Source organism: Misgurnus anguillicaudatus, chromosome 9 (assembly GCF_027580225.2).
Source record: "Misgurnus anguillicaudatus chromosome 9, ASM2758022v2, whole genome shotgun sequence".
NCBI classification, from domain to species: domain Eukaryota; kingdom Metazoa; phylum Chordata; class Actinopteri; order Cypriniformes; family Cobitidae; genus Misgurnus; species Misgurnus anguillicaudatus.
Window position 1 is genome coordinate 2,438,814 of NC_073345.2, and position 22,965 is coordinate 2,461,778.

Sequence of the window (22,965 nt, forward strand, 5' to 3'; positions counted from 1 at the left end):
ATGTTAACAAGTCTGTTTGAATACTGCCCTTTTATTGTTTTTTTCTCCCCCTTTTTTCTCCTATTATTATTATTTTATTTAATTTTTTTCCTTCCAAGTGTTAGTGCATGTATATTATTTTATGGCTGGATGCTGTTTGTTGATATATATGTTTGCTCAGGTTTTCTATCTGAATTAATGGATAGTATGAATGCTACGCTAGTTATGGTGAGGGTTGGGGGATTGTTGCATGTGATAATACAAATATTAATAAAAAAACTTTGAAATAAAAGAACAGCAGGCACGAGACATGGGTATAATACAAAAATACAATTTTATTAACACTAGCCTGTTTTAATTTTCATTTTAGTCTAGTCATTGTGTCAAGCTGTCATTTTAGTTTAAAGTAAACGCCGCTACTGCTTTAATCGGTTAATGATCTGGTCTTGCACTCCAACATGCAGCGATATTCACAAAGAGCTTTTACACACTGTCCTATGGCAGCTAACAGGAGGCAGTGATTCATGATGGCGCCAGTGTGCATGGCAAGCCGTCTGTCTCACAGCACTTCTCACAGCACTTCGTTTATCTCGTTTATCTTGTCGTTCATCTGTTATTGGCACTTGTGCTTTTTCTCTTTTCACCTTTTATTCGTTTCCTTTGTGGAGTCTATCGCCTACGATCGTCAGACTCTCTTGGATATACGAAAATGGAGTTTATATACCCACGAAATTAACCTGGAACGCATTATCGACTACCCACACGGCAGCAGAGTGGGTGAAATCCTGGACTTTCTTTACCAATGGCCGCCAAAGTTTGCACAGAGGAAACGCCGAAAAAGACGGGGCAAACGCAGCGGGGCAAGCGTAAAGCTCAAGATCCGGCTTCGGTACGGCGAGAACCGGTTTTTGAGGCAGGATCTAGGCCACTATGTGATCGTAGTGATGCCATCTCAATCTTCTCGCTGGCTAACACGCATCGAATCATCTTCTTCGGCCTCCATCGACCTTATCGGTTTTCCCCCAAAGAAGCTATACCCGCGGCTTACAACTCGACGCCGCTCGGTGTTAACTGTTCAAATCTCCAACATTTAAGGAAACGTAAGGATTCAGATTCGCCGCTTCCTCCGACGATGGCCCTACTAAATGCCCAATCCCTGGTGAACAAAACATTCATTTTAAATGACTTCATATCATCGCGGCACTTGGACTTTCTGTTTATTACAGAAACATGGGTAAAGGTATGAGATCAAAGCCCTTTTACGGACCTTTTACCATCTGGTTACTGCTTTTACAGTTCTCCCCGTGTCTCGGGTAGAGGCGGAGGTTTAGCAACTATTGCCAGGGAATGCTATAAACAGAAATGTCGGATGCTTTCATCGACCGCATATTTAAGCTTTGAAGTTCAAATTTTGCTACTCGACTGGCATGATCCGCTGGTTTTAGCCCTACTATATCGCCCTCCTCATCTTTCTAAAGGCTTTACTGAGGAATTCTCCGAGTTTGTTGGAGATCTGATTACTAAACATGAACGGATCCTTTTATTAGGAGACTTTAATGTACATGTATGTTGTCCTTCTAAACCCCTTATATCAGAATTCCAGAACATTATTGACTCATTTAATTTGACACAGTGGGTTAAAGATCCCACACACATTAAAGGACACACATTGGACTTAATTTTATCCACTGGCTTGGCTGTTACTGATATTGAAATTATTGAAATTGCAATCTCGGATCATTTTCCAATTGCTTTTAAATTTGACCTTCCATCTATCTCTCCTAAAACCGGGAAAGCCCCATGTAAAGCCCGGATCTATACCCCTTCCTTCAATGAGGACTTTACCAGGTGTTATAAGGACTCATGCAATACGCTTGCGATCAAGCCCAATCTGACTGTCCTTGATGCTGAGGAGCACCTTCTCACTTTAAACACCATCTGGACTGAGATATTAGACTCTATTGCACCCTACAAAGTGTTTAAACCTAAACCGAAATCCGAGCTTTGGATTAACCAGTCTATACGCTATCATGACACAGTAAAGAGGGCCAAAAATGCCTACTTTTCAGACCTCATTGAGAAACATCATCATACACCAAAAATTTTGTTTTCTGTTATAAACACTGCACTAAACCCTCCTGTTAATAGCTTTCAAAACCCCTCTACTGCTCTATGTGATAATTTCAGGTCTTACTTTGAGGCAAAAATCATAAATCTAAGAGCTCAGATTCAGGTTGTGGATAACGCACCATTGCCTAGTGTCATTCCCTCTTACAATTGGTCTACATTTGATCCTGTCTCTTTGCAATTTGTTAAAGAAATTACAGCAAAACTAAAACCCTCCTTCTCTTCTAATGATATCATCCATCCCCGTTATCTAAGGTTAATGCTTGACACCATAGGTCCAGAGTTGGTTTCATTTTTAAATAAATGCCTGAACTCTGGGAAAATTCCGGATACTTTAAAAACGGCAACAGTAACACCAATTTTGAAAAAACCTAACCTTGACCCGACTGTGTTGGCAAACTTTCGACCAATCTCTGTACTGCCTTTTCTATCCAAGATATAAGAAAAGATTGTACTTACTCAGCTTCAGTCCTACATAGATGTAAATCAAATCCATGAGATCTTTCAATCAGGTTTCAAAGCACTACATAGCACTGAGACAGCACTGGTAAAAGTTCTTAATGATATTTTAATGGCGACAGACCTGGGTGATTCTGTGATTTTGATTCTGCTGGATTTATCCTCTGCCTTTGATACTGTTGACCATGAAACTCTTATTTGCCGGTTAGAACATTATGTGGGGTTAGGAGGCGAAGTCCTCAGCTGGTTTAAATCCTGGTTTAAATCCTTCATTACCAATCGTAGCTTTTCGGTGAAAATAGGAAATTTTAATTCTTCTCCTGGGCATTTAACTTGTGGGGTCCCTCAGGGCTCAATTTTATCTCCTATGCTATTCTCCTTATATTTAATTCCTCTTGGCTCTATCCTTAGGAAATATTATGTAGATTTTCACTGTTATGCAGATGATCTGCAAATTTACCTGCCTGTAACGAAGAAAAACACATGTACTTTAAACACCCTGAATTCCTGTCTAAATGAGATAAAATCCTGGCTATCTACAAACTTCCTCTTCTTGAATTCTGATAAAACTGAAATCATTGTCTTTGGCCCATCTAATGCCAAAACACACAACTTTTCGGACTTTCAGCCTTTTTATCCTACCACAGTTCCCCATGTAAAGAATCTTGGGGTTATATTTGACACAAATCTATTCTTTGATAAACAGATCAGCTCTGTTGTTAGCTCTAGTTTTTTCCATCTCCGCTCACTTTCTAAAATTAAACCATTCTTGTCTGATAGGGGTGTCACGATTCTCCAAATCCTCGATTCGATTATATTTTCGATTCTAAGGTCACGATTCGATCCGATTTCCGATTTTTACATATTTTTTATATGGCATATAATTTAGACAAAAATGATATGCCATTATTTATTATTATCGTTATAATACTTTAACATTAAAGGCGGAGTCCACGATGTTTGAAAAACGCATTGGAAAAGGAGACGGGCCGACTACCAAAACACACTTATAGCCAATCAAATCAAATCAAATGCCGAGTTCTGTATGTGTGGGGCGGGTCTATCAACAGAAGGTCCAGATTCTATTGGGGTAGGGGCGTGTTTGTTTAGGTGATTTCAAATATCAACATTGGCTTTCAAACATCATGGACTCCGCCTTTAACATGCACATTGCACAACTCGCATGGGGGTTTGTGGGCTTCACTTAACGCGAGAGCTTGTAGAGAGAGGATTCCTTCTTGCACGCACATGGACTATGCGCGGTTGGCAGTTACATGGATCGGGCGGATGACGTGACGAAAAATAATATTTTAATTAAATTCGGGCGGGTGCCGGATCGACTGCTAGTTATTAGCTCTGTCCTTCTAAGCATGCGACATCTCTGTCTTTCATAGTGGCAGCCACAGAAGTTCAAGAAGAGAACTAAAATGAGGCGGTCTAGCCTTCTGAGGACCCAAAATTTGCGTCACCTGCTGCACACGCCCCCAGTAGCACCCACCGCGCCTGTCACCAGAAAACAGCGGAGACATTTCTGACTTATTAAAATAAATATGTAATCAGAAAAATATTAATTTATTTTAGAACATATGACACATTGATGTAGATTAATCTATTCAACAGCATATCAAATAATCAACCTAGAAATATACGCAACATAAACAGAATAATATTAACACAAAACGTAACTTATAATACTAAAACAGTGACAAGAAAAAGTTTTCTAATAAATACACACTTTTATTTAATAAAGCTTTTAATTGTTTGGGATATACTCGGCTGTTAAGGATCCATTCGTTCTATCATTAACAGCGCGGAGAAATGAGGACGCATTTTGACACAGCTCTTATCAACGCTGGCGAAGGAGGAACGTGGCAAACTCAAAAAATGAGAATTAAAAACAAAGGAAATAGAATGTCAGAAAGGGTTGCCTGGAATAAGTTTTACAACGTGGTAAATCAGGATGACACCAGTGCAGGCTATGTAATTCGTGCGTTTAATTTAGGCTATTTATTTATTTATTTTTGTCCCTGTGCGGCGATCGAAGACGGAGTTCACTGCTGACATTCAAGAGGTTTCTAGTCTCGCGGCTGTCATCAGCAGCGTCTTGCATCGCCCAGTCAGCGGATGGCGGGCGGGTGCAGTTTTGAAAACTGGTCAGAAACAGTGGTGCTCATGGATGGTGGACGGATGATGAGTTTTGTTATGCGGATGAAATAATAGTCCATCCGCGCATCTCTAACATGGACTTAATGCGCGTGTCTTGGACTCATAGCATCTGAAATAAATCCAGCACGTGCACGTGCTCGCATCTGTCCGAAGTCTGAACATAAACTAAAGTAGTTATCCTTATGTATTTGTTCAGTTTTATGCGTTTCATGCAAGCTGAGGCAAACTATCCTTTTGTTTAAAATATATCTTTGCGCCTCCCTCACTATCGCGCACGTGCAGAGAGCTGCACTCTGTCCAAAGTCAGATCACTGGTAATCCTGTTTATGATATGCATTTCAAGAAGTTGTAGCATCCCTAGTGTTTAAAATATGATCGCGTTCCGCTGGACAGATGTTTTTAAAGGCATCTCTGAGAGTTTTTTCCTCGCTTGGCAAGCCGACCGGACGTGAAATGGGGGCGTGGCAGCATCGATGATCCCATTTTTTAATTCGAAGTTCGAAGCTGTGACTTAATTTCGATCGATTTCGATTTAAAATCGAAATCGTGACACCCTTATTGTCTGAGCATTCCTTGGAGACTGCTATCCATGCCTTTGTGACATCGCGGCTGGATTATTGTAACTCTCTCTATTATGGCATTGCAAAATCCCAAATTTCCCGACTTCAACTAGTACAAAACGCAGCGGCTAAATTTCTGAAAGGTTACAAGAAATATGATCATGTTACACCCCTTCTTAGATCATTGCACTGGCTACCTGTTGAGTTTCGCATTGAGTTCAAAATTTTACTACTGGTGTATAAATCTCTAAATAATCACGCCCCCCCCCCCATATCTATCTACTCTATTCTCTCGTTACAGCTCTAATAGGAGCCTTCGTTCCAATGATCAGTTCCTCTTGCAAGTTCCTAAATCTCGCTTAAAGACAAGAGGTAACCGTGCCCTAGCTGTAGCCGGTCCTACCCTCTGGAATAAGTTACCCTTGGCAATTAAAATGGCTTCTACAATATCAGAATTCAAAAAGAGGCTGAAAACTTTTCTTTTTAATTGTGCTTTTACTTGACACCGAAGGGTTTATTTTGATTTTATTTTTTATGTTTTTATGTTTTTATTATTGTATTATGTAACTAGCCATGGACATCCTGCCTGTTAATTTGTGTTGTCGTGTGTTTTAAGTTTTATGCCTTACTATTATGTTTTTACTGTATGCCTGATTATGTACAGCACTTTGGTAGGTTTCAACCTTTTTTAAAGCGCTTAACAAATAAAATGAACTTGAACTTGAACTTGAACACACATGGGCACACACGCGTGACTGCCCTCCATCACGTTACCAAAGCTCAACCTAAGTGTTAAACTGATAGGACTATTGCCGGTAAATCATTGTAAATATGGCTCGGTGTGTTGGACTGATGCCTTTGTTTACACCTGAGAGAAGCTACAGTGCACATCTCCTGGTAAGTGGCGGGACACACTCTGATACACACTCTGGGCCCTATTTTAACGATCTGAAATGCAAGTGCTAAGCGCAAAGCGCAAGTGACTTTGTGGGCGGATCTTGGGCGCTGTTGCTATTTTTCCGGCGGGAGAAATAAGTCTTGTGCCAGGCTCAAATCAATAAGGGGTTGTTCTGAAGTAGGTTCATTATTCATAGGTGTGGTTTGGGCATAACGTCAAATAAACCAATCAGAACGCTATCCAACATTCCCTTTAAACGCAAGGGCGCAAGTTCCATGGCGGGTTGCCAGGAGCGGTTCACAGCCGAGGAGACCCACGTTCTTGTAAGAGCAGTCAAAGACAGAGAAGCTGTTTTGTATGGGGATAGGAGAAACCCGCCCAAATCAGCGTAGGTTAAACAGGCGTGAGAGGAAATAGCCACAATTGTCTCATCAGCTGGCATCCCCATCGTTGCGCCAAGCGCTACAATGATATCCGGAGACGGGGGAATCCCAAGCTTGCCAGCATAAATCGGGCACGCCGTGTAACGGGAGGTGGATCTGCCTCTACACATGACCTGACGCCAGCAGAGGACATCGCTGCGTCCACCCTCTGGGGGTTTGGGGGCTTTGAAATCGGACCCAAGAAACGCAAGCAAGGTCCAACCCCAAAGTACACTTACAAATCAAGTTCATATACAATTAAGGTTTCTTATGAAAACATTTTAATTATTATTTACACAAAATAAACGTAATACAGCCACACAACAAACTTAAGAAAATATTTTAATCGTTATTTGCATGAGAATTTTTTAACGCAGCCACACAATAAATAAAAAAACTATCACCACAATGCTCACCACTATGATTTCCCTTATCTCATGTGTTAATATTTTTTATTGTAACAATTTATGATTTGCAAAAATAACTGTTGCATCTGTGTAGATTAGATAAGCAATGCGCGTTGTGCGCGCTATACATTATGGTCAAGCATGCGCCCTTAAAATAGCATAATGAACCACGCGTAACGCGCCACTGACTTTAGACTCGTTTTTTTTTGGTCAGTGGCGCAATTGTTTTTTGAAACTGCAAAATAGCATCAGGGATGGTTTGCGCCGGAACACGCCTCCTTTTTTGCGCTGAACCGCCCAGGGAGCGCAAGTTCATTCCCTAGTTTGCCGACGTGCGTCTGTGGAGGGAAAAACCCGCTGTGCGCCAGTGCAAATACGAATGATACATGCGTCACTGACAAAGTCAATTGCGCTGGGTGCAAGATAGGGCCCTCTAAGTGAGTGACAAAATAATGTGCCATTCACAACAGACTGTGCCAACTTGTCTACTAATGGCGATTTCGATTAATGATAAAGTTATCGTCTGGGCTTCCAACTCCGATCGCTCCCTGCTACATGGCTTTGTTCTACCGTCTGTCATAACAGCATGTGCTATAAATTTCCACGTTGGGTTCCCTTTGATTACGGCATGCATGCCATGGCTTTGTCTACCCAGATTTTCGCGAGAAATTTTAATTTCCTTCAATGCGTCTTCTGCTAATTTGTTAAATATCGCACCTGCTGTTCTGACTACCGTAATCGTTCGTTCGTTGCAATTTAAGAACTAACATGCCTTCGCTATAGTGTCTTTTAATAGACCATCATGTATTGTCACTTTTATGTTGCCTATTTTAAGTTCATATTTCTCAGCCTTTTCTGTTTTCTCTGACAGGATTTCTTCCTCAACCTCGAAATTATTTCTTGTTGATATTTTCTAACAGGATCCATATTTACTGGTTCTCCCTGTCTTTTTTCTAACAGTTTGTTATTCGTAACATATATTTTTATGGTCCCTAAGTCATCTTCGTTCACTGTTGATAAAATAAACTTGACATCCAAACTCATACACTATATACGCACGTCACTATTTTTATTCTTATACCACGGGTCTGTTGAATGATGCATTCTGATTGGCTGAGAAATGTTCTATGGGTGTTGATTATTTTTCTGTAAATCGCACACCTAATTTTTCAAATGTCTTAAAAATAGGCACCAGAGCAATGTTTGTGGTAACCGTGGTATAAGCGGAATAATTGACTCCGGTCCTTTGAATTATTTGAAAATAATGCACACCTGCGGTGTAACGGCACTCCGCTTTGCGTCGTGCCGCATTACCACCTTGGTGTGCATTATTTTCTTATAATTCAATGGCCCGGAGTCAATTATTCCTTACTTCTGTTTCGGCTTCTGAGAATGTTATAGCCCCTAATGTATCTTTAAATGAGAGCCATAGCACTAATTACTCATTTTTAGCGGCACCCTCTCGTTCACGAGGATCGCCTCTTGTGCACACGAGAATACGGTCTGAGCTCTTTCTGTCATTTTAAGAAGCGCCCCTCCTGACAGCTTAACGCAACCGTACGTTTTCAAGCCCTAATAAACCTCCTTCCTGGCAGTTTATATAAAATTGTGCGTGGCGTGCACACAACCCTTTCTGGGTCGTAAAATATTTTGTTTCGAACTATTCTTTGAGGTCTCGTGGGATTTTAATTATTTTAACTCTTTCCTAGGCAAGGTAACTCGCAATCATATTTAGATGACACAATTTGCTGTTGATTCTGGTCGGAAATCAAAGACAAATCGAGCCCCGCAGTTGGGCACCATTTTGTACGAAAATCAGTACCGTTTGCCTAATATTTTTATTCAGAAATATATATCTGCAATTATTATAGGGATATATCTGCAATTATATCTCTAAGTATACCAATCACATTACCTTAACACATTAAATCCAATTTTGTTGCATATCTAATTGAAATCCAATCACATGTAGAACGTGTGAACAGCCAAAACCACATAAAATATTTTTTTTCCTAATCTGTTTCAGGCATTTCTGGAAATTTGAGAGAATACACTTAAAAGTCACTGGCCCCCCCAGTGGCCCCCCAAACAGAATGAGATTTTTATTTTTTATGAGATGAGATTTTTATATTTAAATAATAGTAATGTATTCATTAAAATGAACATTAAAAGCACTATGTAAAAAAATAAAATACATTTGTATAATGTGTTAAATAGAATACGATCTTAAAGGAATAGTCTACTCATTTTCAATATTAAAATATGTTATTACCTTAACTAAGAATTGTTGATACATCCCTCTATCATCTGTGTGTGTGCACGTAAGTGCTGGAGCGCGCTGCGACGCTTCGATAGCATTTAGCTTAGCCCCATTCATTCAATGGTACCATTTAGAGATAAAGTTAGAAGTGACCAAACACATCAATGTTTTTCCTATTTAAGACGAGTAGTTATACGAGCAAGTTTGGTGGTACAAAATAAAACGTAGCGCTTTTCTAAGCGGATATAAAAGAGGAGCTACATTTTATATACTTTATGGATTTAAAATTACATTAATTTCATAGGATAATGCAGTTGTTTTGCAAAATGCATTAATGACACAATTAAACAAGTCATTAAACAAAACGTAAATAAACAAAACATGCCGTTTCAGATGTAAATATGCCAATATGTCATTATTCCGATTGAATATTATTTGATATAAAAGTTAGTCAACACTTTTGTTTTGGAGGTTTTTGCATGAAGGCAGGGGCGCTCAGATTGTTAGAAATGTAATACCATGGAAAAGACTGAAAGCTCTATAATATTTCGTTTGATGTCTGTGTATGCACAAATTTCTGTGAGCTGTGCACACTGTGCCCCTTTAAAAAAAATGGTGCATGACAACCCTGCCCGGCACATAAGATGAAGGTCTCGCTCTACTCTTGCCAGTGTACCCGCTGCGCAATTGCGGAAAACACGCGCTTTTCCCTTTAAGCGTGTCTTTGTGCAAGCAGGGTCATTTGACATTGTGGAGAACGGTAACATCCGTGATTGTTGACGTTTATGCAAAAAAGAAAGTATACAGAGAAACGTACATTAAAAAAATCTTGCCACCTTTTCACTTTCATGGGAAAGAGAGGCGCGCGCTGTTGAGGCGCTGCACGCCACATGAGAGAGAGAGAGAGAGAGAGAGAGAGAGAGAGACAGAGAGAGAGAGAGGGGGGGGGGGTGCGCTGAGTAGGGATCGAACGATATGGATTTTTTTTTTTTGTGCCGATACCGATACAGGCTGCCGATTTTCTTTAGCCGATATTTGGAGCCGATACTGCTTTTGCTCATTCAGTTTACATTATAAAAATGACATGATGATAAAACCAAATGTTACAACTCTCAATTTAAAAAAGGAACATACTAAATTTAACAAAGAGGACAAATATTTGAGAAATTCAGTGCTGCTGAAAATATTAAAAATAAATATTTAAGCATAAATAAAATAATTACACTATTGCACATAGTAGTAACAACCAAGCAGCATGACAAGGGGAACATTGTACTTTTTCCTTGGAAGTAACCAACTATTTATAATCTAAGTACTGTATTTAATGCTTAGGTCTAAGTTTTAGTGCACTTAACTTAATCTCTTGTAGAGCAAATGTCTTTCTTAAGATAAGGAAAATGTTAACAGCAATACTGAACAAAACAATTAAAAAAAATTGTGAATAACATGCGCATTGCCCACTTCTGTACAGCACCTCACACACCCTAGCGTTTCAAGCGAGCCGAGGCAAACTAACTATCCCTCGCATTTATTATAGAGCCCTATATGCATTTGGTGCACATGTCATTATGCACAATTTATCAAACTTTGCAGGAAGTTATAAGAATCAACCTCCTTGAATAATTCTAGGCATAAGATAGACTACCCAAAAAGACTCAATTAACAAGAAAAACAAACTGATTCAGAAATATGTCTTATAAATTAGCCATAGAGATTCCCTTAGCTGGGCAGCAGTTAGTTAAAAAAAATCCCTATAGTTAGGTCGTAATTAATTTGTATAATCAAAATACAATATTTTATTAAACTATACAATAAGTTTTATCCAGTTATAGTTAACATATTGTAATGAGATGAGTGACATGGCTATACATACTTTAATACTTTGTTTCTAGACTTCTATTGAGTTTTTTCGACGTGGGCACCATTCTTACCTCTCTCTCTATCTGTCATCTCTACAGTAATGTCAAATGATCCTGCACAAATGTGCGTTCTTGAGGTTCTGAGTGAGACACGAAGCTGCGTCTGAGCACATGGTGACAAAAACGATCAACGCGTCGTTTAAATGAGCGGTAAAAACCCGGTTCTGTCGTGGGTTCCCCGCACGCACGAGTGTGAAGCCTATGAATGAAAACACGTCATTCTCTTCCCATCAGTTCACATACACCAGCGCAGTGCGTACACTGGCGCGGAGCAGAGAGAGACCTTAACGGCGGATTTTAAACCCTGCAAATGTATCCGAGTCCTGATCGGGAGGTAAAGTCCGATTCCGATCGAGTCTGAAACCACATGATCAAGGCCGATTTCCGATCAAGTGATCGGATCGGGACATCCCTAGTTGTAATACTGTATTTCATAAACGTACCATATTTACACACGTGTATGTTGAATTATGCAGACTATTGTTTGTTTTCATCGTTTTAACTAATTTTTAGATGTTGATTTAGATGTGTTTACAAACTTGCTAAGTTACCAGCTAAACTGTTATCGGTAAAGTTTGTTCTCATGATCAAACTCAAGAAACTCTCAGTACAGATGATTTGTTTATATGTATTTTACTGTTGTATTTACTTGAAGCTTTCTTAGATTTTGAATCAAAGTAAACACATCATGTGTGTTGCTAATGTTGGGGCATGTAATATGTAATACATGAACGTTTTAATGAATAGTCTAACGATTTATAGTCGTTGTACCCTATTGTTATAATATGTCTTTTTGACTGAATACATGCTTGTTTTATTTGTCTATATCCTAGATTCGCAGCAGGACACATCCTTCTACACTGTAGGCAGAGGTGTAAAAAGTACTTAAAAATGTTACTCAATTGAAAGTTCAAGTACTGAGTGTAAATTTTACTCAATTAAAAGTAAAAGTATCTGGCCAGAATTATACTTGAGTAAAAGTAAAAAAGTACTACATTAAAATTGTACTTGAGTATTAAAAAAGTAAAAGTAACAGGAAGAATGAAAACGAGAGATTCATGTTTAAGCTTTTAATCTCTAAAAACATGAAGTGAATGAACCACATATGGTATTAACTGTTTGTGTTAAATTGTATTTCATTATCAAACTATAAGACTACTAAATAATTTCCAACATGTTCTCACAAAGTTCTGTGATATAGTTACAGAAATTTTTGCCCATTTATTCGTGTCATTGTCACGGATCTCAGCATTTTCTCTGTGTGCGTGTACCACCGACTTTCCTCTCCGCGTCGGTCCCATGCACTGATCACTCAACCGTTCCTCCCATTTTAAAACCATTTTCGCGTGGGTTTGGGGTTAGATTTGGGGTTTGGGTTAGGATGTCACTTTAACTATTGGTTTATACAATTTTTTCCAGACAATTGTCGCCTGATGTTAGGGTTAGGAGTTGGGTTTGGATGTCATTTTATGTTACAGAAAGTCATTCTAGCCCCAAACCCAGGCGAAAATGCAAACAAAATAGCAAAAACAACTGAGCAACCAACACGTGAACCCGACACGGAAAAGAAAGTCGGCCGTACAGACAAAGAAAAATGCGGAGATCCGTGACAATGACAATGAATTTCAGTATGCAACATGCTACTCAAAATTGTAAAACCTCGAATTTAACTTAAATTTCAAGTTCTATCAAGCCTCTCACAGGCAGCCGATTGATCACACTGTCGGTCCAAATCCGATTTTGGTGCATATCCAATAGAAATCCAATCACATTCACAACGTGTGAACGGCTAAAAACCACATGAAATCAGTTTTTTTCTAATCCGTTTCAGGCTGCATCCAGAGGTGGTTTGAAATCCTTTTCAAAACGCATTTCCGGAAATCCATTTCAGTCTGACCGCCCTGATCGCATTTGTGTAGCTTTTCGGTTACGTCATGCTGTCACTTCACATGAAACACGTCATACGTTGAGGCAGATTGTCGTGCCAGTGTGACGTCATTTGGCATAAAACAGTGCAGATAATCCGGTAAACGGCTACAGGACGCACAGATTGGATCTGAACAGTTGTGATACACAATGTGGACAGTGAGTCTGTCAAATTAGATATGCACCAAAATCAGATTTGAACTGACAGTGTGAACAAGGTATTAGTCTTGAAAGAGAGGCTGCCAACAGCAGGGAACGTGTTACACTTCATGTGTTGTCGGTTTCAAAGAAGCGAAGAAATCTTCATCATTAGATGATTAGACTGTTGGCCAATTCCTTAGTGTGGCCCAAAGGCTCCAGAATAAATAACATTTAAATTAAACTGGCCATCAGCGCAATTCAATTGGTTTGATAAAGCAAGGGAAAACAGATCTCTAAAATAGAAGTACTTTTTGACTGTAAATAAAATTGTAAGGAGTAAAAAGTACTTTTTTTCTTTAAAACATGTAATTAAGTAAAAGTATTGATTTATAATTGTACTCAAGTAAAGTAAAAATCTCCAAAAATAATACTTAAGTACAGTAATCAAGTAAAATTACTCAAGTACTTTACACCTCTGACTGTAGGCAGCAGTAGACGTGATGTATAATGCCAAACATGCAACATCAGTGGGCACACAGTACGAGAAGTCAGACTGGCATATGAGGAGTAAAGGTATGTAACATATATGAGGTATTTACCAGTCTTAAATGTTTAACTGATGATGACAACGTTTTTTTTCCCTCTGCATAATCATAGAAACACAGGCAGTAGCGTCGTTTCACAATGTTTCCATCACCTGATTCTCAGATTTACAGCAAAAAATTGATTTTCCCATTTATTGGAATGCTGTGCAGGTATTTTAGTAACTGTGTTAAATAAAGTAGGTTTTATTTTTACAATAAATGTATTGCTTGTTTATATTTTACAGGTTGTACCTTGCAGCCATCCATTACAATGTCACCAAGCTGTAACAAAAGCAGGAGAAGTTATGTTTCCAAAGTCTAAATGGGGAAATACATTGCAAGGCCAGTAAAAACACAAGCAAGATACTGTAAGCAGTAATATTTTTATTTCAAATATATTTATAAATAAAAAATACTTAAAAAACGTAAAGTATAAAGCAGGGAAATAAATGATCAAAACAAAAGATTTATTGACTGCAATATTTTTACAGTTATGTGGATGACGTGATCAGACTTGTTTTTCGATGAGGTATTTGAAGATAAGCTGAAGGAAACCCCGATTCCAATGGACCTGGCATCACAGTTTGAGAGACCTTCAAACGAAGACTTGATTGAATGCCATCTCACGTGCTTCAGTGTAGGGGTCGTCGGAAGCCAACATACTGACCAGTCTGATCAGGAAGCTCCAAGCATATCTGGAGAACAACACACGATAGGTTTGATAACCATATAGTGTCGTCTTTGATATGCCATTTATCTGTATAGATAGCTGTATAATTTTTTTTAAAGAAGAGCACAGTATGGTTACTAAAGTATGTTTATTTGTATACTGTTTAACATCTAAATATATATTTATAATAAATAAAAAACTTTTAACTGAGTACTATATTTTCTTTAAGTTACATATTTTGTTCTTTTGGGCACTTTGTTACTATAATGCTACTTTAGTGTTATTAGTTTAAAAATGAAATAAAACTTATAAACACTTACTCTAGTGTCCTGCGACTCAAAGGCCCATAGTCGGTACAATAAATGTTCTGTGTGTAGGGATTTAGACAATTTGTGCGAAACCTGGATGATGAATCACGCAGGTAAGGGGCCCTGGAACCTGTTGCATTCTCCTTAAAACCTAATAAGTAATAACATAGCACTTATAAGTAAGCAGTCTTTCATAATAAAGTTTACTATAGTAAAATAATGTAGAACAAACAAATGAAATAGTTTTATCATCATTTCAATGAATACTTTCTACGTGCTACATTTGATGTTTCCATATAGTTTGCACAGTAATGTAGTACATTTTAATTACCTTTTGGATGTCTTTGCAACACATTTTCATCTTCGTTTCGCATTCTGTCAAGACACCTAAAGAAGTTAAATCCAATCACGTTCATTGACAGACATCGTTTATACCGTAACGGCTGTCTGAACTCTCTGGATGGAGCTCGAAGTGGTAAGGCAGTATACAGATACCATCGTTTATAGAGAAAATAACTGCTTGTTTACGTTCATGCCTGTGAATCTCAGGACCGTAAAACCCACGCGTAGTCATGGGCGTAACCTTTCAAACACATGCCGTTAATATTCAGTTATATTATTTACACTGCAGGGAGAGTGGGGAAGAGAATTCCAAAGTTTGGGTGCAATAGTAGGGAAAAATCTGCCTCCCACTGAAGAGAGGCGATACCGAGGGATAATGAGAAGCATAGAGTCAGAGGAACGTAGTGAGCGAGTTGGGGTGCAGGGAACAAGCATATTGCAGAGATAAGGGGGAGCCAACCCATGCAAAGATTTAAAGGTAAGCAGTAGGATTTTAAATTTAATACGATAGACTACCGGAAGCCAATGGAGATCTTTCAAAATTGGAGTGATGTGAGCAGAATGCTTAGTGTGAGTGAGTAATCTAGCAGATGAGTTTTGGTAAATTGTAATCTGGAGATGGAGCTGACAGGCAGACCAATGAAAAGGGCATTGCAGTAATTGAGGTGTGATGATACAAATGCATGGATGACGGTTTCAGTGTCTTTATTACTGATGAATGGACGGAGTTGGGCAATGCGACGGAGGTGAAAAATGCAGATTTTGCAATGGAACTAATATGGGACTGAAAGGAAAGTATGGAGTCAATGATTACACCTAGGTTTTTAACAGTATTGAATATTTTGATGTGAGAACCAGCAATTTCACAGGTGAAATTTGAAGAAATATTGTTGGTTAGTGACGGAGTTCCAATAAAAATGATCTCAGTTTTATCCATGTTCAGTTTCAGAAAATTTGAATTAAGCCAATCTTTTATATCCTTTACACAAGCTGAAATTTTGTCAATTTGGGGATGTAGGGTGGGTGTGCAGATAGAGTATAAGCACAACCGGCGCAACGTCATAGAATGTCTCTGAACAGGTTCACACCCACTCTTGGGGGAAAAAAGACTAGACCTCCCATTGACTTCCATTCAAAACAGCAGGACAAGCAACGCTCGTACACAGCCGGCAGGCGCAAACAACCCACGAAATCACCCAGATCAAACATGTTGAGTAATTATCTGTCCACCCTGCTTCCCATAGAGCGCGAATGATACATTAACACATTTAATTTGGTCAATATAAAAACATGTCCCTTTCATTCTCCCAGCGTCAAATCCGTGCAACAACGCTCCCTATTGGCCAGAGGTGTCTTACCCGGACATTTACTCGTACCTCATCGAGTCTGCAGGGAAGCAAGTGAATGATTTTACTTCGTATTTGAAAGTTACTTCGTATTTATATATTATGTCTTTATATTTAGAGTACTGAGTGCACTTTTCCGTCCAGCCATACAACTAGCCTTAGTGATGCTCAGCGTTGCTACACAAATTTGACGCTGGGAGAACGAAAGGGACATGTTTTTATATTGACCAAATTAAATGTGTTAATGTATCTTTCGCGCTCTATGGCAGGCAGGGTGGACAGATAATTACTCAACATGTTTAATCTGAGTGATTTCATAAGTTATTTACGCCCGCCGGCTGTGTAAAAACGCCGCTTTGTTCCACTATTTTGAATGGAAGTCAGTAGATCATTCACTACCTTTACCAGTGCAGTTTCAGTACTATGGAGGGGGCGAAAACCAGATTGAAAGGGATCGAGAAGATTATTTTCAGCCAGAAAAGATTGAAGTTGGAAGGCTACAGTGCTTTCCAGCAATTTAGCTACGAATGGTAGATTTGAAATTGGACGGTAATTAGATAAAACTGAGGGGTCTGTCAGAGAAAAGCTGGACATATTTTGACTGGATAGATTTGGTGGATGGTTGAGCATTGTATCAGCAGAGAAGCATTGGTGGAAGGCATCGGTCTTTCCAAGCAGATAATTCATAAAAAAACAGCAGAGCTCATTAGAAGCTAGGGAGTCTTGAGGTGGAGGTTTAGTAAGTTTATTTATTGTGTTGAATAATGCTTTTGGCCTATTACTTGATTTGTTAATTGTGGCAGAGACAAAACTAGAGCAAGCTGAGATGAGAGCAGATTTGTACATTTTGAGATGATCCAGAAAAGCTAAATAATGTCAGTAAGACCGGTTTTCCTGTAAAGAGTAGCCTTAAGGATACGAAGCTCAGTGGTATACCAAGGAGAGGAGTGGGTGGTAGGGACACGCCTAGTCTTAATAGGGGCATGCTGCTGTAAGATATCAGAAATTGTTGAGTGGTATGTAGATAATATCGCGGAGGCAGAGGAAATATTAAGACATTGGAGGGGTTCGAAGAAACAATAGAGCTACAGAATGATTCAGTATCAATAGCTTTTAGATTGCGGTATGAAATAACAGTTTTAAGGCATTTCTTATGTATAGGCAGACTTAAACTAAAATCAAGGAGTTTATGATCAGAGACACCAGTGTCAGAGAAAGAAATAGAACAGCTATCAGACATTGATGTACAAATCAGATCAAGAGAATGGCCGCTATTATGGGTATGAAAATGAACATGCTGAGTCAAATTAAAACATTCAAAAACTGACATTAATTCAAAAACTGATTTTTTTATTTGTAATGTAAATGAAAGATTACTTCACCATGTAAACTGGCAACAATACGCTTAAGTTATGAACCATAGAAACCATAATTGTCAAATTATAATAATAAACTTTTTTAATATTTACAAAGCAATGTTTGTATTATCTAGTCACACAAATTCAGACCGTAATTTCTCCCGCACCTCGTCTTTCATCTTCACGTTTATTTTATTTTTTGGCTGGCAGTGGGAGGCCAAAGGTTTAAGGATATCAAGATATGTTGCTACGTAATTTAACCTTACCAAAGAACCTAATGAAATATGAAAATAAATATTCCCAAATATTTAATAAAGACTATAGGGTATTGCACGCAACATACATGTTTTTTTAATTAAGTTTTTAATGACCCGCTTCGCAATAAAGTGACATCTTTACCGGACCCGCGGGTTACGGGACAACCCGCGCATCACTAACGTTACTGGATACAGTTTGTAAATGTTTCTAGACAGTAGGCTGTTATTTGGCATGTGTGCTTGTGCTGTCGCTGTCTTTTTCATTTCGCAGGGTGCAACATCTCTCCCACTCGACAGCATGCCTCTGTTCAAGGTGCTGCAGTAAATTGGTCGTACCTTTGCTAGCAACAGACTTCTAACACACTTTGCAGCGGGGTGTTGTTTGTTTAGCGTCTGACGCAGCAAAACCGAACCAATTCCAAATTACAGATGACAATGTGCCATGTTGTTTGTGCATCCCTATGGCAAACGTGTGGGGGGAGGGCTGAGCCCACTCGGAACTACGGGAGCCCAGAGGTGAGCGTTGGCGGATGTTAAAGATGACACCGATTTAATTCAAACAAATCGATGTTAAACTACACATTAGTTTAACACGAAGCACTGAGTTTAGACGAAGCACTGCTACTTGGGCGGAGTGATTTGCTCACAGCAGGCAAGAAGCCCCTGGTGAGGAGCAGAGAGTTCGGTCAGAGTTGTGCAAATCACTCTGCCCAAGTAGCAGTGCTTCGTCTTCAGAGAATATAGTTCCCAGCATGTACACTGTTAAAAGATCGCTGTCTCTCATACCACCTTGTTATTTGTACACGGTGTGACTATACAAATCACAACACATAAATAGGAAAATGTTCGCATTGTTTTGTCACTTATTGGGAGCAGTTTGCTAGCTGGAGCCATTCACTTCCAGACTTTGTGCTGGGCTAAGCTGGCGGGGGCTGCGTCAGACAGAGTTGCAGCACGCACGGAGATGAGAAAGGTATGCATGGACCCATCTAACTCTGGGGGATACAGTGAACAAGCTAAACTCCCAAAATCTGGGCTTGTTCCTTTAAACAACTTTAACATAAAAAAATGATTAAAAAAATGTATAACAATAACACATGATCGCTTAAATATTGCAGATGCACCCTTTCACTTCCTGGTTGATGCACCTAATTTTAACATTAAATATATGCTTTTGCTTGGATGCAGGTATAAACTTTTGCCTCTGATACAAAGTTTAAAAATGTATTTTTCTATTACAATTAAAAGATTTGGTAACACTTTACAATAAGGTTGTATTAGTAAATATTTGGAAAAGCATTAACTTACATCAACAAACAATGAACAATATACTTTTCAGCAATTACTAACTCTTGTTAATGTTATATAATAGTGCTGCTGCGAATAGTCGACGTAATCGACGATGAAAATTTGTCGACGGCAATTTTTTTAGTCGAGGAGTCACATATTTATTTTTTTTTGTCTCAAACGGCCCACTGTAATTCTGTCTCATGTCTCAAATGGCTCAATGTAATTCACCTCCACACCAGTCTGTGCGCTGTGCGCGCCCTGCTGGTTAATCTGCTACGCTATCATCTTTCTTCCCTCTCCCCCTGCCTTCACTGCTTTAATTTTGAAAAATTGGCGGTGGCAGGTGAGTCTATGGAATTATGAGTCGGAAAGCTTCCGAAGTATGAAAGTATTTTAAGCCAAGTTGTGATAAAAGAGTGTTCTGTTACACCGTGCCAAACGTCGCTGGCTTATCACGGGAGCACAACGACAATGCACGAGCATCTCAAACGAAAACACTCGGGAGTTATTGACGATACACCCACAGAGAATAGGACAACGTAAGTAACTGTTATATGATTATTAATGAAACGGCGAGCTAGTCAGTACTGTTTTATTAACTCTTTTGAGAAGTACAATGACTCTGTCTTTGGATGTTAAAGGCTATCAGTGTTTGCTCGTGATTCCGCCACGTAATCAACACTGGACGCAACAAATCGATTTTTCATGATTCCCATATACATTTTTATTTTACTATTTTAAACGGCTCAATTCATTGTTGCGAGTGTTCAGCGCGTCTCTCTCTCTCTCTCTCTCTCTCTCTCTCTCTATCACTCATGTTGCTTGCAGCGCCTCGACCGCGCGCGCCTCTCTCTTACGTGACAGTGAAAAGGTGGCAGTGTTTTTAATGTACTTTCTTTTTTGCGTAAACGTCAACATTCACAGATGTATCTGACAAAGACGACTGATCGAGTTAACATGACTTGAAGAAAGATTAGCAGTAGTGTGAGTCTGTGTGCGAGCTTTCTCCCTCCCTATGATGCTGTATGCCGTGTTCTATAGTCTATGTAACAACAACAGTGTAATCTCTTATATTTCTGAATTTGCACCGAATTGTCTGCGCTATATCACTCGCATTTAAAATCAAGAAATGGCTCAAAACACAACAACAATTATGAGAAGAGCAACAGCAGTAAAGCTACAATGTAAATGTATGGTGATTTTTGCATATCTAAATCAGGATTTTAGCAGCAGTTAAAGGAGCTGGTTGGATAAAAAACGAGGTGATGGGTCATGTTTAGTCACTATTTTATAGGCTACAACAGAACAGATAATATGTAAAATAGCATTCAGTTGTGTTAAAATGCAATATAAGATCAAAGAGTAGAAGTGAAACATTTCATATTTCTGTTAAGCATCTACTTTGCACTGGAAGTTTTTATTATTATTTATATTGTTTACATTGTAATTTTTTATTTGGTAACATTTAAGTTATTCATATTGTTTATGACGCCGGTGGGTTCAAAATAAAATGGACACAATGAAATAACAAACACTTGAGTTTTTTTTTTATTAGTCGTTTAGAATAGTCGACTATTCGAAAAATTAGTCAAAAGATTAGTCGTTAGAAAATTAGTCGTTAGTGGCAGCACTATTATATAATGCCAATATAGTTATTGATGTTACATGGTGTATTATAACTAATGTTAACAGCTACAACATTTGACTTAAAAAAAATGTATTAGTAAATGCTGAAATTAACATGAACTAAGATAAAAAAAATGTTGTTATGATAGTTCATGTACACTCTTAGAACGGATGTGTTAAAAACAACACATCAGTTTTAGTTAAGGGACAAAACACTAATACCCCGTTTACACGAAGGAAAGACGCATATATTTCCCTGCGGTTTGGCCTGTCATTTACACGAAAACCGCGTTTTTATTACAGAAAACGATTATTTCTAAAACCTCCGGCCAAAGTGGATATTTCTGATTACCCCGGTTATGTGTTGCCGTGTCAACTGGGAGAAACGGGGTTTTAGGTTCTTAAAAGTCACATTTTGCGCCAGAAAATGTTTAACGTCATGAGAGCGTCCTTACAGTTTGTTTGGCTACTGATCAATCTGTGGCTGAATCCCAAACCGCCTACTTCCATACTATATAGTATGTAAAAAGCGCTACTTTGCGTACTATATAGTATGGAAGTAGGCGGATTGGGATTCAGCCAGGTTTATCATGTTTGCTGTTATGAAAGGAACAGGAAGTCGCTCGTGTTCTTCGTTGGTGTCGATTCTGACGATTTTGATTGGCTTGCATGGCTGTATTCCCCTTCCTACACTGCCTCCCACAGGTTTGGCATAGTTATTATGCCGCTTGACGGCGTATTTATGCGGGTTGATGTAAATGGAAAGTTTTTTTTAAAACGATGTTGTGTGCACGATGTTATTATTGAAAACGGAGGCGGGAAAGTATTAGTTTCTCAAAATACCCGGCTATGTGTAAATGTAGCCTTAATGCGTTCCCAGAATACACACATTGGAACAACACATTTTACAAAAAAGTAACACAATAGTACAAAAAAATTACATCCTTTTTTAGAGTGTAGGCTAATGTATTACCTAACTTTTAACAAATTCAACCTTATTGTAAATTGTTACCAATGTTTTTTTTTTTATAAAAATGGCATTTTCCTAGTTTTAAAAAGTAGCTGTTTTTCAGTATTTCAGAGAAATCAGCCATAAGGATCACGCGGGGTCCTCTGAATGATGTGATATCATGTTTACGGTTTATACCGTAACTTCATAAAAGGCCCATAAATGTGGTTGTACCCTTACATTTACAGTAAATACATCCAAATTGTTGGACAAAAGTTTTTCAATTAATCCAACAGCTACTGATATTTGTGAATTAAAATTTGTAGGAAAGGTTTTTTTAACATAAACAAATGCCAAAATATTTTATTTTATTTTAAATTTGTAACAATTTAAACACCATTTAAATAGTTGTCTTAAACTGCTAATTTGTACAAACAGTTGCCCCGTCTGCCATTTTACAAGTCTGAAATGCCAAAACACAAATTAATATTTATTATTAAAACAAAAACAAAAAATGTATTTAAAATATAAAGGGGACAAGATCAGATACATCAGTTCAAAATGTTTTTAAATTAAGGCAGATCAAACATTTTAGTCTGGGACTAGGATAAGCCTTGTCCGGGAAATGGCCTTATAGTGTTTATAGAATAAAGTGACCTTTTGATAAATGTATCAAGTAATTTTTCAAGTAAATAATGCCCCTGGACACAAAAATTAGCATGTCATGTCATTGACCCTTATACATACTTTATACTGTCTTTAATAATGTCTAACTAGGCTTTATCATTTCAAACGTGTCAAATGGGATCTTTAGACTTCTAAATAAATCATTAATCAAAAGGTTGTATGTTTTCTAACCTGTCAGACAACTGTCCAGAGATCACAGAACCCACCAAAACTCCAAAGAAAAAGATTGATGTGGTCAGTGGAGCTTTCCAGTCATCTGAACACACCAAATCCCACTGTGATTT

General features: G+C 38.4%; 1 protein-coding gene and 1 long non-coding RNA gene across 2 annotated transcripts in view; one reads left to right on the forward strand and one right to left on the reverse strand.

Moving 5' to 3' along the window:
• LOC129423731 (solute carrier family 22 member 4) overlaps positions 1-22,965 on the reverse strand; it is a 111,143-nt gene that overhangs the window by 51,610 nt on the left and 36,568 nt on the right. Inside the window, exon 2 of the mRNA XM_055180164.2 lies at positions 22,853-22,956. Within this exon, the coding sequence (XP_055036139.2) occupies positions 22,853-22,956 (104 nt within the window). The remainder of the gene's footprint in view (positions 1-22,852; positions 22,957-22,965) is intronic.
• On the forward strand, positions 12,515-14,722 carry LOC129423750 (uncharacterized). Its single transcript, XR_008637850.2, has 3 exons — positions 12,515-13,837; positions 14,094-14,216; positions 14,340-14,722. It is a non-coding gene; the product is annotated as an uncharacterized lncRNA (long non-coding RNA).